This window comes from Cervus elaphus, chromosome 25 (assembly GCF_910594005.1).
Source record: "Cervus elaphus chromosome 25, mCerEla1.1, whole genome shotgun sequence".
NCBI lineage: Eukaryota > Metazoa > Chordata > Mammalia > Artiodactyla > Cervidae > Cervus > Cervus elaphus.
Window position 1 is genome coordinate 59,735,859 of NC_057839.1, and position 19,391 is coordinate 59,755,249.

Here is a 19,391-nt window from a genome sequence, read left to right on the forward strand (position 1 = left end):
CCAAAGAATCTGTGATTGGAGGTTTTGAGCTCAAATGCCTTATTTCTCACTGTTTCCTAGGCCAGCTCTCTCACCTACACTTTGGTTTTCTGTGTACCGTTACATCCAAACTCTGTCATGTGAGTGTGAGCCTTGAAATATGTAGCCTAGTTATAAGACAGGATAGAAGCCAAGAGACACGATTGAAGATGAAAACTGCAGCAAAACAGGATGTGGTCTGAAACCAAGTGTGTTTCTTAGTGCCTTTCTTTATTAAAATGATGATTTTTGTTTGAAACCAAGAATATTTCTGCAAAATGTCTTTTGCCTCTTTGGTTAAAGTTCAAATCATGGTGTATATGGTTTGTCATATCCGTTGTGGGTGGTGCTCGATTTAGGGTGTAATTCAGAGAAATCAATTGCTCGTGATTAAACACATCCTGATTCCAGAGCATCTTATCAGTGCTACATTCCCAGCAGGCGTTTTGTTGTGTAGAATTCATCTGCTTGTATTTGTCTTTTCTACAAGACTATAAGCTCTATGAGGGTGGATACCCAATATATTCCCTTCAGGATTCACAGGATAGAGTGCTGCTGAGACAGGCACCCTTGTGGTGCTTGATAAATAGGTCGAGAATTGAACCAAATCCCCAGTATGGCCCCAAATACCCTATCTTCCAGTATTTCCATAGCTGGTTTTGAAGTTCCCGCTCTGTTGAGGACCCCTCGGGCATTTTGCTGATTCTGAGCCTGTGTGTATCCCATTCCCTCTTCTTAAAATTCGCCCAACTGCTGCCCCATGTGTCACCTTCTTTGCACGATAAGCTTCTAGTTATTGTTCAAGATCTAGAGAAAATTCCCAGCCCCACATCTCAGATGCCTTCTCAAGCAGTGTTGCTTCCTTTGCATTTGTTTTTACTCCAGTTGCTATCATTCCTGCCCACCCCAGCACTCTCCACAGTGCTCTATTGCATGTTCCTATTAATAGGTCTCTCCTCTACTGGAATATGAGCACCTGCAAGGCAGGATGGGCATTAATACATTTTAAAATATTTGCTCCAGAAATTAAAAAATGAATATCTTTATCTCACAGTCTGAGATAGTAAGACTAGATAGCCCCATTTGAAGTTCTCACTTCACTGTGTTTTCTCTTATAATTTCTGTTTTTAACTAGACTTTGAGATTACTTTAAAGTGTTCTATTTGTTTGTTCACATCTATGTTCACTTGTCAAATGTGTTTTAAGGATTTCCCATATGCTAGTAAGGGGCTTCCCAGGTGGCATGCAGTGATGAAGAATCCACCTGCCAGTGCAGGAGACGTAGGAGACATGCGTTCGATCCCTGGATGGGGAAGATCCCCTGGAGTAAGAAATGAAAACCAATTCCGGCATTTTTGCCTGGAAAATTCCATGGACAGAGGGGCCTGGTGGGCTACAGTCCATGGGGTTGCAAAGAGCTGGACACGACTAAGCCACTGAGCAAGTACGCACATAGTTCTGGAAGGTGGGAATGGAAATTTTTAGTTTCAGACCTAAGCCCAGTTGCAGGAAAAGTTATTGGGATGAAAGTTTCCAATACCTACTTAATAATAATTATTTAAACCCTTAATATATTCACCAGCATCAACTAAAGGAAATAGTTATTGAAAAAGTCATGTATTTTGGATAAGCTAACCAAGAAAAGACAGACGACTGGGTGGCTGCGGTAACTTCTTTCCTGTCTGGTCTGCACCTCTTGAAGTAACTCCAGGGAAAGGGTATGAACAGGCACTGGGAAAATGCTGAGAATTCTCGCCTGTACCACCTCTCCCCTGCCTGCAACAACTTAGGGGAGAATCACATGGTGAAGATGAGTAGGAGTCTGGAAGAGCAAGGCTCTACCAGGTTTGGTGGAACCAGGTTCTCAGGTCCGCAACAGGAAAATGGTCTTCATTTCGTAGGGCTCACACTAAACTGGGAGTAAAATCCAAAATCAAGAGTAGTCCCAACAGGAATAGAGTGTAACATCTGCCAGTGGAGGGAATCCTGAAAAAGGATGTTTAACAAAACCTTATTAGAATGCAGAGGTCAGGCTATGCCAGAAAACTTCCACCGGTAACAGAGAAGTGATCCTTTCTTAGCTCCCATATAATTCTTGATCATTAGTTTAGAAAAAAGCTGATAGTACAGCAATACTGCAGGCTTAAACTGCAGTTAGGAGGTAGAGATAGTCATCACATGGGGTGAAAAATGCATCCAGGAGAATTCTGCAGTAATCCCCTCTAGGTGGGGCTGGAGACCTAATGGTGAAAGTAATTCATTGAATACCAATAAAACCAAAGAATCACAGATTTTTTACCAAAAAGGTGACTTTAATGGTGAGAAACTACTGACTGGCAGAGTGGACTTCTGGTCTACCCATAATCACTTAGTAGCTACCTTAGGTAGCACCGTCTTTGCCAAATAATACAAGTGTTTATGTTTATTCCTTTCAAATTCCATCATTTATACCATATTTTGGAAAATTTTTTGCCCTCTATTAAAACTACATTAATTTTCAAATGTGGAGGATATTCTAATTAATCGTGTGTTGTGTATTCCAAGGATACACATTGTTTTGAAATTTTCTGTTTTCTTTCCTGTTCTCCTAAATTAGATTGGCAAACTAAAAGGAAATCTCAAAGTCCCCTTTATTTCTCTCCTTGAAAACCCAGAGCAAGACACAGTCTGGGCTCTGCCTACTGTTCTGTACTGCTCTCCTCTGAGTTACCTAAAAGGTCCATCTCCCTACTCTCCACTGTTCTATTTCAGAAATGCCTTCATTTGTCCAACCAGTGTGTATATCTATTCTGGTCCTAAGATGCCTACATCTTCTAAAATGCTTAAACAGGCATATCTCATTTTATTGCCCATCACTTTAATGCACTTAGCAGATATTGCAATTTTTACAATTGAAGGTTTGTGGTCACCCTGTGCCAAGCCAGTCTGTTGGTGTCATTTTTCCTGTAGTATTGACTCACTTCATTTCACTGTGTCAAGTTTTGGTCATTCTCACAATATTTCAAACCTTCTACCAGCAAAAGGAGGATCATTCACTGAAGGCTTAGATGATGGCTAACATCTTTTAGCAATAAAATATATTTCAATTATGGTATGTGCAGGTTTTTTAGACGTAATGCTATTGCACAGTTAATGGTAGAGTGTAAACGTAACTTTCATTTGTATTGGGAAGTAAAAAAATATGTGTAACTGTCTTTATTGCAGTATTTGTTTTATTATGGTGGCATGGACTTGAATCTACCGTATCGCCTAGGTATGCCTGTATTGAATAAATAGGAAAAAAGTGGAATATTGCACATGAAATGAGATGTACTTTTTCTTTTCCATATTCTAGATCTCACGTGTCATTCGTACTCCCCGGGGAAATGCCCTCCTGGTTGGGGTGGGCGGGTCGGGGAAGCAGAGCTTAACAAGGTTGGCTTCCTTCATCGCCGGCTACACTTCCTTCCAGATCACTCTGACAAGGTAACACGCCTTCACTTTAATTAACCTGAAATGGATTTTGATAAATGGTTCTTAGAAGCCACTTGGAGTTAAGAATGCATTTATCTTAATGTAAAGGAACCATAATAGTTTTCTTTCTTAAATGTTGACATTATTGTTTTCTATCAACCTCTGTCATAGACCATGAAGATTTCACATGAATAATTTGCTTTAGAAACATTTCAGCCTCTCATTTCATCTTGGTTTTCATGTTATGCTTGATATGAATATTATGTATATTCCTTTAGTGCATTTTAGAAGAAATTTATCCATACTAAATGTTCATTTAGGGCTTCCTCATGGCTCAGCAGTAAAGAATCTGCCTGCCAATTCAGGAGATGCTGGATATACAGGTTCAATCCCTGGGTCAGGAAGATCCCCTGGAGGAGAAGATAGCAACCCACTTCCAGTATTCTTGCCTGGAAACTTCCATGGACAGAGGGGCCTGATTCTTTGTGACCCCCTCTAGTCCATGGGGTCACAAAGAGTCGGACATGACTGATGCCACTGAGCATGCAGGCAAGCAGATGTTAATTCAGATTTTAAGAATAGCAAACTGTTGGTAAACTGGGAAAATAGATTAAAAATTTGTTGATTTACTTATTCGTGTGTTTAAAAGCATTCATTGAACACCAACTACGTGTCAGGCACTGGCTTAATGCTAGGGTACACGGTAAGCAAGGTAAGCCTGACCTGTGTCATCATGGAGCTTATAGCAGTTTAACGGGGACAGCTGAGCAACTTATTCAATAAGATGTGATACGTAGGTTTTATCTCTGTTAAGGAAATAAGTGCAGACTAGAGTCTATTGAAATGTGAGGGAAGGACGGCTAACCTACTTTAGGGGATGGTCACAAAGGCTTCCAGGAGAAAGAGATGCTTCAACTGAGATCTGAATGAGTAAGAATTATCTCAGAGAAGAGGAACAGCAGAGAATGTTCCAGGCAAAAGGATCAGCACATGTAAAATCACATTTGAGACCCTGGAAGCTGTTACATATGGCTGGTATATAACTTAAGGTGGAAGGTGGGAAAGGAAGAAAAATGGCAGCCTTTGGAGGTGTCATAAGGAATTTGGACTTCATCCTAGTGGCTCAGATGGTAAAGAATCCGCTTGCAATGCAGGAGTGAGTGAGTGAGTGAAGTCGCTCAGTCGTGTCTGACTCTTTGCAACCCCGTGGACTGTAGCCCACCAGTTCCTCCATCCATGGAATTTTCTAGGCAAGAGTACTGGAGTCGGTTGTCATCAGTCCCTGGGTTGGGAAGATCACCGGGAGAAGGGAACTGGCTACCCACTCCAGTATTCTGGCGTGGAGAATTCCATGGACTGTATAGTTCATCAGGTCACAAAGAGTTGGACACGACTGAGCCACTTTCACTTCACCGAAGCACCGGGAAACCATTCATGAGTCTCCACTAGGGGAGATGTGTCAGATTTGCACATGGAGAAGTCGGACAGAAGGAATGAAACCGAAAGGTTAGAAGGCTAACTCAGGGATCTAGGCCAGAGATGGTGGTGTCCAGAGCAGAAGCAGTGAGAGCGGAGCATAGAAGGCAGATTCAAGAGATCCTCAAGAAACTGGCACTTTTGAACGTGATGCATCTTGGTTCTAGCTTGGGAAACTGGATAGTTGGTGCTGCTGCTCATCAAAGTAGGGACCCCCAAGATAAAGAGAGGCCAAACAGAACTTCGGGATGAACCAAGATAAGGTGAGAAGCAAGAGGCCAGTTTGGAAAGTTTATTTGGGCAGAAAATTATTAGAAGTTAATTTCTAGGTATGAGTCTTGCCTCTCAGGTGTTGACTAAATGTTGGTTTGGTGCCGTGATTTCTGAGATGGAGGCTCATCGCCACTTGCTGTGACAGATGTTGGAAATGAGTAAACACTGGGTTTGGAGAGCCAGATACTCAGGTGGTTGTTGTTACACCTTTTATTTGGTCTAAATCACTGAATTCTGCTTGGAGAATCAATCTAGAATGTTATTTTTTTCCCCAAGTACTAAAACAGAGAGAAATAATTTTAGTTACATTGTGTATAATTCTAGTTTGTGGCTAGAAGCAACAATAGATAAAAGATAACCTGTTCAGAAAAGGGATTGAACTCTGAGATTTTTGTTCTCATTTTGTATAAAACTTACACTTTTCAAAGTACTTTTACATGCACAAGCTAATGTGATCTTCGAAAGAACTTTGTGGCTTTGTGGGTTAGCAGAACATTTTATAGCCGAGGCTCAGAAAGGGTATGATTTGCCTGAAAACCCAGATAAACATGGGAATTGACCACAATGTTTCTGATCTGCCTTGACTTTGATGAAGCTGTGCTACCTCAGAAAAAATACCTTATCACTCCTCTCTCTGTGATAAATTAGTTCCTCTGTGGGTCTGCTGGGGATGCTCTTGTACTGAGAAAGAGCATGGTCAGGGCCTTTTCTGGCTTCTCAGAAGCTTCCAGAGACCATCCTACTGTGTTAGCCTTTACATAGCCATGTGGTCAAGGTTCAGGAAATAAGAGACTCTCTTTTGGAAGCACAGCTATTTGTTAGACGACTCAGGCCATGTTATTTGAGGCAGTGGGGTCCTTGAGATCTAGGCGACTGGGCTGAAACTTTTCCCTATATCTCAAGAAGATACTTTCTCTTGCTCCCCTACCGCTCTCTCTTTTTTTCTCTCTCTCCCTTCCATTCCTTCCCTCGCTCCCTCCCTACATCTTTCTTTCTTTCTCAGGGGACTGTGTCTTTGAACATGTTTTTCTCACCTTTCAGATCTCATTTATCTAGATGTTTTCTTAAAATATTGCTTCATGAGCACTGTCTAAATAGTCAGGACATGGAAGTAACCTGGATGTCCATGGACAAATGAATGAATACAGAAGTTGTGGTCCATATACACAACTGACTATTACTCACTCATAAAAAGGAACGAATTTGAGTCAGCTCTAGTGAGGTGGATGAACCTGTTATATAGACTGAAGTAAGAAAGAGAAAAAACAAATGTCATGTATTAATGCATATATATGGAATCTAGAAAAATGGTACTGATGAATCTGTTTGCAGGGCAGCAGTGGAGATGCAGACATAGAGAACAGGCTCATGGATACAGTAGGGGAAGGAGAGGGTGGGACAAATTGAGAGAGTCGCCCTGAAACATATACATTACCATACACAAAATAGATAGCCTTTGGGAATTTGCTACATGACATGGGGAGCTCAACCTGGAACTCTGTGACAACTTGGCGGGGTGGGGGGTGGGATGGGGTGGGAGGTGACCGAGAAGTTCAAGAAGGAGAGGATATATGTATACCTGTGACTGGTTCAAGTTGGCAGAAATATTGTAAAGCAACACAATATGGTAAAGCAATTATCATCCAGTCAAAAATAAATAAATTAAAATTTTGCTGTGTGGTAGTGGTATTTCTGGTCCCAGAGTTTAGGTTTTAAATGTTGAAAAAGCCCAGAGCATAGAAGTTAAATATTTTGTAGCTTTTTAAAAATCAGAAGGCCATTGGCTCTTGTGCCTTGAATTCTGAGTTATCTAATGACAAGATACTAATTTACTGAATCTGAGTCTCCAGGATAAGAATATCGTAATTTTCCCTTTTGGCAGTCATGGGCTCCTCTATATTGGGACCTCTTTTACATTTCATGATTGCAAGCTGACTTCCACTAAAGGATTGCTTTGGACATGAGAGAAGAGTTAGAGTGGGATATTTAATAATGTTTCCAGTGATTCTACTGCAGTTCACTGATTGCTCAGAAAATTCTTTCATGTGAGATACAAAGATGCAATGAAAATAGTTGTGTTGTGGGATTAGGAGGGCCCCATTTATAACAGGGTGTCTCCCTCACTCCATATAACGAAGACTTGAAATTCTTTAGTTTAATTCACTTTATGAGGTAGCTTCTAAAATATAAATTGCAGATGGGTGCTTAGTAAATATTCCAGCTTGGCTTTTCCATTATCTTTACCAACAAATATTTTCAAAATGAGACATGTATACTCATTTTGATGGCATTTAGTTGTGCTAAAAATTACACTTTTGTTTCAGGTTGGTTTTTCATTCTAGATGTTTTTTTGTGTGTACTATTATGTTTTATAAAATGTGGAGTTTTAAAAATTATTTTCATTTTTGCAAGTAAATACAGTGAACCAGTAACAGTTGCATACAACAAAATATCTACCTGATGGCATAATATCAGCATTTTTTGGTTAACCAAATGGCATAAAGCATTGTTACAAGGATCTTTCCTTTCCATGAACATATTTTAGCTAATGGCACAATGACACTCTTTCTAGATCCTACAACACATCAAATCTGATGGAAGACCTGAAGACATTGTATAGAACAGCTGGTCGGCAAGGCAAAGGCATCACTTTTATTTTCACAGACAATGAAATTAAAGATGAGTCATTTTTGGAATATATGAATAATGTTTTATCATCGGGTGAGGTAGGAGCTTATTCTTTTCTTAAATTGGAGTGTAATTGCTTTGCAATGTTCTGTTGGTTTCTGTTGTACAGTGAAGTGAATTAACTCTATGTATATGCCCTCCCCCTTGGACCTCCCTCCCACCGTCCCCCCGTCTCACCTCTCTAGGTCATCACGGAACTCTAAGCTGAGCTCCCTGGGCATACAGCAGGCTCCCACTAGCTCGCTATTTTATACAAAGTAGTGTATATATGTCAATCCCAATCTCCCAGTTCATTCCACCCTCCCCTTACATCCCTGTATCAGCAAGTCCATTCTTTTCATGCCTATGCCTCTATTCTTGCCCTGCAGATAGGTTCATCTGTACCATTTTTCTGGATTCCACATATATGCGTTAATATACGATATTTGTTTTTCTCTTTCTGACTTCACTCTTTGTGACAACCTTGGGGTCCATCCACATCTCTGCAAATGACTCAATTTCATTCCTTTTATGGTTGAGTAACATTCCATTGTGGATATGTACTACATATGTGTTTTACCTCTTCAGATACCCTCCAGAATTAGGAGGATTTCCTTCTGTATTTCTCTCTGTTAAAGTACTGAATCAGTTCTATTATTGGGATTAGGTGGTTGGTTTGAAGAATAGCTTTTCCTATTGGGTTTTTGAGGAATAAAACTCCCAATCAAAATGTTGAAGATGTTAATGGAAACTCCAAGAGAGAGATGGAAAAACAGAAGAAGGTTGCAAGGAAAGCTGGTTGGATTTTTGAATGTCCATTCACCCCCTTAAAGGACTGTGACTTTAAAACACAAGCATTTATGTGTATTAAAGTGTGGTCCATCTTATTGTGAAGACTTTTGGTTGATTTTCTAAACATGAGTTTAAGGACACAAATGAAGAAAATACTTTGTACATATCGGGCTGTAAATTCTGATTTGTTTTTATATTCCTGTATTGAATTTGAATGTCTGCACTTTTCTCGAAGGTCTCCAACCTCTTTGCTCGTGATGAAATTGATGAAATTAATAGTGATCTCATATCAGTCATGAAAAAAGAGTATCCCAGGCGCCCTCCTACAAATGAGAACCTATATGACTACTTCATGAGCCGGGTCCGACAGAACCTTCACATTGTACTCTGCTTTTCACCGGTGGGGGAGAAATTTCGAAATCGAGCTCTGAAGTTTCCTGCCCTTATTTCAGGATGCACTATTGACTGGTTCAGCCGATGGCCCAAGGATGCCTTAGTTGCTGGTTAGTATGGGGGATATTTTTTATATCAGAATTTCTGGTTTATAGTGTGTGTGTGTGTGTATGTATTTATATTCTGTGCCATCCACTGGATTGAGCCAAAAGTCACTTTGTCCAAGGTTTGAGGATTTTTGCAAAACTTTGCTCTTTCTCATTTGGCAGCTAATTTTTTCCCCAGAATGTGGTTATCAGTGAATAACATCTTCAGCCTGTCCCCCTTGGGTTAATTTATGGTGATTCTAATGTTTTCAGTGTGGTTTAAAGCTTTGTCTCAGTTGGTCCCCGGGCAGGTCCTGGGACATCACAGGAGGGCACTGAGGTTTTAATCTCTCTAATAGCATTTGTGTTCTTTTTTAAGTGGGTTGGTCAACCTCAGAGCAGTTTAAGCCAGGTAATTCCTTCTTGTGGCTGCTGGGCTGGAAATCAAAGAGGAAAACGTTATCATCCATCCTCTGATGGTTTCTGGGCCTGAAAAAGGATTGTTCAACAGAGACTTTCATGATTGGAACCCTTGCTGCTTCTGCTTATGTTTAATCCTTCATCCTGTGGAACATGAATGCTTCTCTTAGTCTGTAAATGCAATTGAACATGAAAGTTGTATAGGAGATGTTAGAGAGTGCTCCTTCAGTTTATGGTTTTTTCAGCTTTTGGTGAGAAAGTGCCTGTGGCTATTTTAAAAGGTGGAGATAGTTGAGTCTCACCTTTGACCTGTTGTATCAAGACTTCAGGAGAACCCTGATTCAAGGCAATCGTTTTCAGACATTTTATTATTGTGTCTTCATAATAATTAAGAAGAGGCTTATTTTCCAGGAAAACATGGCAGGTAGCCCTAATAGATAAAACAGTGAGAAGCAGAGGGGAGGAAGGATTCTGAAGCCTCATCCTTTCATGGCCCTGTCACCTGCTTCAACCATACCTCCCTCCCTAGCTCTGCGGTTTCCAATGGGAGAATGACTGATTCACTGTCTCCCAATCATTATACATGGAAAACTGGGGACAATGGAGCTTAAGGAATTATCAGAGGTGCAAGAAGCCAATAGCTATAGCCAATATATATGTGTAGTGTATATATATATATATATATATATATATATATATATAGTGGTGGTGATGGTTTAGTGGCTAAGTCATGTCCAACTCTTTTGTGACCCCCTGGACTGTAGCCCACCAGGCTCCTCTGTCCATAGATTTCCCAGGCCAGAATACTGGAGTGGGGTGCCATTTCCTTCTCCAGAGGAGCTTCCCAACCCAGGGATCGAACCCGAGTCTCCTGCATTGCAGGTGGATTCTTTTACTGCTGACATTTTATTCTTAGCACTCTACTGTCAGTAATAATGGTTTTCTGATCTGTGTCTTTTAAACATAGAATACTTTAATATGTTTGAAATACCGATGTACAGTGTTCCCTCTTATAAGATTTGAGAAAATGCCAATGATTTAAAAATTTAAAATCCTATTAAAATGTCAATACAACTAAGGATAAAACTTTAAAATTCTTTGAAGTAAGATATAAATGCAGAGCACAAAACCACAGTATGTAAGAGCTACATTCAAGTATACTGTGAAATATGATAATTGGTATGCAAGTGCTTTGTAGACTATTATGTAAGGTATTATTACTAACAATAAAGATAACAATTTCAGGTGACAAACACCGTAATATACTATAATTAGGATGATGTCATTTAAATTATGGAGCCCTTCTTAGCAAGTCTTCATTTCAGTTATCCCTTCTATCACAAGACATAGGTGCTTCCTTTGTTGATTTCTCACAATCTGCCCCATTCTTTTACATCTCTTTGCATCAACCTAAGCCAAGATTCCATGGAGGGCAGGGAAACTTTTATTTCTATGTCCTCAGCTCCTAGCAAGTGTCCTGACTTTCAGGCATCACCTATTTGTTCATTTATTCAGAACATGTTTATTGAGCTTCACATGCCATTTATGGAGCCAGGCATATTGGAGGGCAAGGCAGACTCATTTCTTCCCTCCAGCTCTCTTCCCTGGCAAGCTCATCCAGAGCCTCCTGTGTAATAGGCCCCATCAATTTTTTATCTCTGGTATCGTATGTCCTCTGGCTTGAAATCTGTGTACTCAACTGCCTGCTTGACACAGTCTCCTTGATGTTTCATAGGCTCCTTAAACCCAAAATGTCTGAAACTGAACTGGGTCTCTTCAGGTCAGTCTCTCTTAGGGAGTCCCACAGTTGTCCATGAAACTCGACAGTCTGAGAGCTCTTTGTCTTTAACACCTTTCTTCAACTCTCAAGTCTGCTCCATCACTAAGTTATGCCAACTTTATCTGCTAAATATGGTGGAATCTATCCAACTCTTTCCCTTTTAGTGGCGTCCCGGGCCAAGCTATCACTGTAACTCACCTGGAAAACTCAAATAGCTTTCTAATGATCTCTCCTCCTCTCTCACCTGTCTCTCATCCATCTCACATTGCGGAACAGTGATGAAAGCATAAACCTGATCACATTGCTTTCTAATTAAAACCTTCCACTGCCCTTAGGAAAAAGTACAGTCAGTCTCTCTTTAGCGTGGCCTTCGAGGCTGGGAAGAACTGGTTCTGTCTGCCTTCCCATCCTTACATGAAGTCACTCTCCTCCTGCTCCGTTCTTCTTGATTCTCGAACGTGGTCTTTTTCTTCCCACCCAATACCCTCTTTCTCCCATTCTCCCTGAGTGCTCTTCCCTTAAATGATGAAGATGATAATGATTATTTTGGGATAAGAACACTTAACGTAAGATCTGTCCTCCTAGCAAGATCTTAACTGTATGGTATAGTATGGTTAACTCTAGGCACAATGGCATACAGGGGATCCGTAGGACTTAGTCATTTTGTATAGCTGAAACTTTGTACCTTTTGTCTAACAAGTCCCCATTTCCCTCTCCTCCTAGCCCCTGGCAGCCACCAGTCTACTTTCTGCTTCTGTGATTTGACCATTTTAGATTCCTTATGTGAGTGACATCATGTAGCTTTTGTTCATGTGGTCTGGCTTATATCACTCAGCATAATGCCTGCCAGGTTCTTCCATGTTGTTGCACATGGCAGAATTTCCTTCTCTTTTTTTAAAGGCTGAATAATATTCCATTGTATGTAAGAATCACGTTTTCTTTACCCATTCATCCATGGATGGCACTTACATTGTTTCCATGTCTTGGCTATTGTGAATAATGCTACAGTGAACATGAAGTACAGGTATCTGTTCAGGATCTTGATTTTACTTTCTTTGAATATATAACCAGAAGTGGGATTGTTGGATCATACGGTAGTTTTATTTTGAATTTTTTGAGAAATTTCCTGTTTTTCACAGTGTCTGTACCAATTTACATTCCCACCAATAGTATACAAGGGTTCTCATTTCTCTACTTCCTGGCAAACACTTACCTCTTTTTCCTCAATCATCGATATCCTAACAGGTATGAGGTTATGTAATATTGTGGTTTACTTCTACTTTTTATTTTTTATTGAAGTATAATTGACTTACAATGTGTGTTAGTTTCAGGTGTACAACAAAGTGATTCAGTTACATATACATTTATATATTATTTTTTAGATTCTTTTCACATGTAAGTTATTACAACATATTGATTGTAATTCCCTGTGCCATACAGTAGGCCCTTGTTTATCTATATTATATGTAGTAGTGTTTTTACTGAGTGAATGAGCGATAATCACGCAGTCGTGTTCAACTGTCTTCGACCCCATGGACTGTAGCCCGCCAGGCTCCTCTGTCCGTGGAATTCTCCAGGCAAGAATACTGGAGTGGGTTGCCATTTCCTCCTTCAGATGTATATGTTATTGCCAAATTCCTAATTTTTCTTTCCCCATGAGCTTTCCCCTTTGGTTTTCTATGTGTTCGAGTCTCTTTCTGTTTTGTAACTAAGTTCATTTGTATAATTTTTCTTTTTTTTAGATTCCACATATAAGTGATATCATATGATATTTTTCTTTCTCTGTCTGACTTACTGCACTATTGTGTTAATATTCTTGGCACCCTTGTTGAAAATCACATGACTGTATATGTGTGAGTTTATTTCTGGGCTCTCTATTCTGTCCCATTGATCTACATGCCTGTGTTTATCATGCTGTTTTAATTTTTGTAGGTTGGTTATACATTTTGATACAGGAAGTGATTCTGATTTGTTCTTGCTCAAAATTGCTTTGGCTATTGGTAGTCTTCTGTGGTTCTATAAGAATTTTAGCATTAATTTTTCTATTTCTGTATAAAATGTCATTGGAATTTTGATAGTGATTTCATAAAATCTGTAAATTACTTTGGGTACTATAGATATTTTAACAATATTAATTCTTCCAACTTGTGAACGTATGATGTGTTTCTATATATTTATATCTACTGTAATTTTTTCATTAGTGTTTTATAGTTCTCAGTACAAGTCTTTCACACTATTTTTGATGAAGTTTATTTTTAAATATTTTATTTTCTGGTGCTATTATGAATGGTATTATTTTCTTATTTTTTTTTGGATAGTTTATTCTTATTGTTTAGAGTATTTTTATAAGTTAAAGATACTCAGAATAAGCCAAGTGTCTTCCTCTTGATCTCACACATACCACAAATACAAGATTTTATAGTAATTATTTTGCTTCTGAAAAAAAATGAAATTCTTTATATGTGTGAATTTAAATGGACTGAATCTCTAGATGAAACATTTAAAGAAAAATATGCTTTATTTTACATTATAAAATCCTTGGCCTTCCCACCATTTAATAATCTTCATTTTGGCAAATCTTTGTTCTTAGCTTAATATGGAGTTGTTTTGAGTTGTTTCTAAGTATCCCTATTATCTTTATTGTGGTGATATTGTGTTTTTTAATGAAAGTCTGTGATTCCAAAGTCACTACTAAGTTCAGTTCACTCAGATTTCTCCAAGGTGAAGATAATTATTAATGTCCTACTGGGCTCCGTTTTACATAAGCACATTGTTACTAAAATAGGCCATCCTTATTTGTGACTAATGTCTCAATAAAGTCAATGGCATATATATGGCATATATTTCTTTTCAAAGAAGGTCATTTCAATTATGTATATAAACTGGCCAGCTTTCAAAAATATTACTTGATTTATTAATATAGTATACAAGATTTCCACCGTGTGAGTCAGACACCACTGCTTCTGCAACTGCTTGCAACTAACAATGGAGCATAAAGAGAAATGAGGCAACTGCACTCAATAATCACTCAGAAAGGAATACCAACCGCAATAGTCCCTGCTGTTTCCCAGAACAATTAGCATATTTTGTTTATGAAGCACGTTAGTTAGAAGATACTTTTGAACTTTGAGCTTCAATAAAAAATGTTGTTTAACACTCTAAAGACTCTATAAAGTTTTGCTGTATTTGAATTTCTAAATCAAGGTGCTTTAGGCGTTGGAATTCATCATCTTTGGCTTTGAATTCAGATGCTTCTGCCTGTAAGCAAACTTCTGTAAGCCTCATTTTCCTTATCTTTAAAATATACATAGTGATATCCATCACTTAGGGATATTCTAAGGATTAATTGATAAAGTTTTGTGATTTAGGATCTGCCAGGATTAGATATCTTTTTCCTCTGAACGTAGCATTAATTATGTGTTTGGCTGGAAGAGAAAACCAGAGCAGTAGTGACATAAGCAAGTTTTTTATTTTATTTTTGGTGTAAACAAGGTTTTTATTTAATTTTTTCTTTTTCCTGCTACCAAGGAAGTACAGAAATGTGCAGCCTAGAATACAACTGGGGACCTTGTACCTAGCTTGCTGTCATCCTTAGGGCGAGGCTCCCTCCAGGGGGCTGCTGCATCTCAGGGCTATGTGTCTGTTGGTCCCACATGAAGCTTTGTCTCTTAGTCGGGACAGGGTTCTTCCCCAGGGACTTTTGTCTGCCATGTTTTCAGCCAGAACTGGGTCACCTCCAGTTACAAGAGAGTTTGGGGAATCAAAGACTTTTAGTTGGGCGGATTGCTACTCTGAGCAAATTTAAGATTCTTTTGTTACTAAAAGACAGGGGGTGGCTACTGGATAGGCAACTCATGTGCCCTCCTCACTTTACTACTTTAGTTCGTTGAATCCAAATGAATTGGAAATTTGAAAATTTCCAGTTCAGGAAAATTCAGGGACTGAGGCCAGTGGCCTCCCTTTCTGTCCCACATACCCATCACCGTGTTCTACACCAAGTGATGTGAACAAACCTCTACCGCCTCAAACAGCAGCCTAAAGGTGGGTCCCCAAACTGGCCTTGGTTCCTTGGTAATTGGACATTGAGGACAACAGAAGGGTTTTCCATGCCCTTTTGTCTCAATCTTAGCAGGCTTGGGTCACCCTAAGAGGAAATGGTCCTTTTTTAACCTTCCCTGCATCAGAGATTATGGGTCTATGGAAACATATACTTAGATTCCGTTCCAATTTTTCCTTTGACTTTTTGGATAGACACAAAGGCAACTTGCTAAATAATGAAAAAAGTCATTGTTATTGATATTATGGGGATTCCCTGGTGGCTCAGTAGTAAGGAATCTGCCTGCCAATGCAGGAGACATGGGTTCGATCCCTGGGTTGGGAAGATCTCCTGGAGTAGGAAATGGCAACCCACTCCAGTATTCTTGCCTGGGAAATCCATGGACAGAGGAACCTGGTGGGTTACAGTCCATGGGGTTGCAAAAGAGTTGGACCTGAATTAGTGATTAAACAATAACAACAGTTGATACTATCAGTTTACATAAGAAGGATAAAAATTATTACATGGTAAATATTGGGTCGGCCAAAAAGTTCACTTGAATTTTTCTACAACATCTTATAGAAGAACTTGAATGAACTTTTCAGCTAACCCAATACAAGAAAGTTTTCAGAAAGTGGGAACATTTCTGAGAATATCCCTTAATGCCAAATAAAAGACTTGGTATCATGCCTGGCACATAGTGAATGATGCCGCCATCATGGTTAAAACCTACAATTTGTCATAGGCAAGAATTGTTCATGTGTTTTCAATGACTAGACTTAAACTTCCTAGAATTTAAGTTGTTCTTTATAGTGTTTGCTTAAATTATGTGAAAAAAATATAGCTTCCAAGTGTCTTAATATATTACCTTTCAGTGTCTATGTTAAACTCTATTTATAACCCAATTGATAAACTGTTTCTATTATTTACATAGATGTAAATGGTCTCACAGTTATGGCATTAAGAACTTAATTTAGCTATCAATTACTCCCTGATAACTCAGTTGGTGATAACTCAGTTGGTAAAGAATCCACCAATGCAGGAAACCCTGATTCGATTCCTGGATTGGGAAGATCCTCTGGAGAGGGGATAGGCTACCCACTCCAGTATTCTTGGGCTTCCCTCGTGGCTCAGCTGGTAAAGAAACCACCTGCAATGTGGGAGACCTGGGTTCAATCCCTGAGTTGGGAAGATGCCCTGGAGAAGGGAAAGGCTACCCGTTCCAGTATTCTGGCCTGGAGAATTCCATGGACTGTATAGTCCATGGGGTCACAAAGAGTTGGACACTACTGAGCAACTTTCACTAATATTGAGAAGATACCGTTTTTCATTTCTTTGCTAACCATCACCTGATAGGTTTGTTCACTTGATTCCTTCTCTTTTCCTCCCTTCTTACTGGCTGTATTTCTATTTGTAATTCTTATGTACATTATTCAGTACTATTAGCACTTTTAAAGGAAATCCATAGACCATTTTTTCCTAAGGTAAATAAAGGTGTTTATGATAAACTTTAACTATGTTATGTATAAGCCTTGTAAATTCCTTGGGATTGAGACCAAGTTTCATAGTGGTAGGTGTTCAGCACACATGCTCTGTGTATGTGATGATAGATTCGCTCTGACTTGATGACCAGGTCTTATTATAATAAATGCTGTTTTAGAGTTGGTCCCATGTTCGGCACTGTTGGGAGGATAAAGGTCTACAACAGAAGATTTTTACTCATACATTTTTAAAGGATACCATAAATTAGAATTGACTACAGATGGCCAGGTGCCACGTTTAAGAATAAGATGGCCAGGGCATAAAAAAATTTAGTACCGAACATTGCACATGCCAAATGCAGTCACAGCCAGGGGGAATTAAGGTTATGGCAGGTTCTGAGCAAAAAAAATAATAAATGGGGATGTTAAATATGAGTACCAGGTGGCACTGATTTCTGAGTTATTTGTACCACTTTCATCCTTATGTAAACCATAAAATAGGCTGGCTGCTGACCAGAACCTGCAGCTGTGTATAAGAGACTTCTTTGTACATGTACCAGAAAACAAAGACTTATGATAGGCTTAAAGTCTGTCACAGTTTTGTATGTGAAAGAAAAAATAAAATTGTTGATGTCATAGGCTTGGGGCCAAAAATGCTGACATATATCTACCTAGCTAGGACTATAAACATGGCGTGCATTCCTAAGAACTGTCTTAAGTTTTTTAAATAGCCAGTTAAAACATTTTTTTTCCTTGGAATGTAGTTGATTTACAATGTTGTGTTTGTTTCTGTTATACAGCAAAGTGAATCAGTTATATGTAAACATATATCCACCTTTTTTTAGATTCTCATCCCATACAAGTCATTATAGAATATTGAATAGAGTTCTCTGTGCTATTCAATAGGTTCTTATAAATTATCTATTCTCTACATAGTAATATATATATGTCAATCCCAATCTCCCAGTTCACTCTTCCTTCTTTCCTCCCCGGTAACCGTAAACTTGTTTTTTACATCTGTGACTCAAGGCAGTTAACTTTTAAAACGATCATTCACTTTCATATTTCACATGCAGCTTTCTTTATTCTTTCTAGTGTCTGAACACTTCCTCTCTGCCTATGATATTGACTGCAGTTTGGAAACCAAGAAGGAAGTCGTTCAGTGCATGGGCTCCTTCCAGGATGGGGTAGCTGAGAAGTGTGTTGATTATTTCCAGAGATTCCGACGTTCTACCCATGTGACTCCCAAATCATACCTCTCCTTTATTCAGGGCTATAAGTTCATATATGGAGAGAAGCATGTGGAGGTGCAGACTCTGGCCAACAGGTAAGTGTGAGGGTCGTATATGAAGTTATTGTAAAGCAGCCTCTCTCAAGTAGGGGCAAATTTGCTCCAAGGAGACATTTTGCAATGACTGGAGACATCTTTGTTTGTTAGAACTAGGGCGGGGGCATGGGGAGTGGTTGAGAGGTACTATTGGCATCAAGAGTCAGAGGTCAGGGGTGTGCTAAATATCCTCACAGTGCACAGGACAATCCTCATCACATAGAATTTTGTTGTTGCAACTCCCTGGACTGTAGACTGCCAGGTTCCTCTGTCCATGGGATTTCCCAGGCAAGAAGACTGGAGTGGGTTGCCATTTCCTCCTCCGGAGATCTCCCTGACTGAGGAACTGAACTTGCATCTCCTGCATTGGCAGGCAGATTCTTTACCACTGAGCCACCTGGGAAGTCCTTGCAAAGAGTTATCCAGCCTCGAAAACCAATAGTGCTGATATTGAGAAACCTTCCTTTCAAGTTTGTTCAAAGGATTATTCCATAGTTGCTAGTGGCTTCATTTTTACCCAATAGGATTAAATATTGCCAAGTTTTCTTGTGGCCTACCAGTTTCTACGTATTGGATGATAGTAATAGCAACCTTGAGCTTGGAAAAAAGCTGAGAATACAGACATCCCCTCCCCCCTCCTCTCATCCCTTTCTTCCCACACGTTCTGAGTGTCTGGGATAGAAGAGTCTGCTTGATACGTGTGTTCTCTGCACAGCAAATACCTTACTTCACTGAAATTTGTTCCCAACTTCCCAGCTCTGCTTTGCTCTTTTATGAACACTTATATCTTCTGCCTGAATACAGCCGAGAAGCAGCCAAGGTTGCTACCTAAGGGACCCCTGGATGAGTGATTGGACTAAATGACTCTAAGACCCCTTGTTTTTAGATCACATTATTTTAGAGTCAAACAGGCAGCTGATCCCTTCACAAGGCAGTTCAATGGCTTTAAATTTGTTTCTTTCCTTGATCGCAAATCTTCCTTCTTTTAATGTCATTGGTCTCGTTAGAAAAAGAGAAGTTATTTATTTCCCTTCCTCCATGATAGGGTTTCAAGAAATTGAAGTCTGTTGTCATTTAGCTAAAGTTCATTAAGCATGTTTCTTGCATGAGACAGATTCTTGACACTGTTATTCCTCATGTCATGCAGTGTTCTTAGCAGACTCACTCTTTTCACACTTAGTCTATGAAT

General features: G+C 39.4%; 1 protein-coding gene across 1 annotated transcript in view; it reads left to right on the forward strand.

The window, feature by feature from the left end:
• Positions 1 to 19,391, forward strand: part of DNAH5 (dynein axonemal heavy chain 5) — a 324,549-nt gene that overhangs the window by 220,943 nt on the left and 84,215 nt on the right. The window contains exons 53-56 of the mRNA XM_043887792.1: positions 3,353 to 3,483; positions 7,793 to 7,946; positions 8,915 to 9,182; positions 17,971 to 18,202. Coding sequence (XP_043743727.1) covers positions 3,353 to 3,483; positions 7,793 to 7,946; positions 8,915 to 9,182; positions 17,971 to 18,202 — 785 coding nt within the window. The remainder of the gene's footprint in view (positions 1 to 3,352; positions 3,484 to 7,792; positions 7,947 to 8,914; positions 9,183 to 17,970; positions 18,203 to 19,391) is intronic.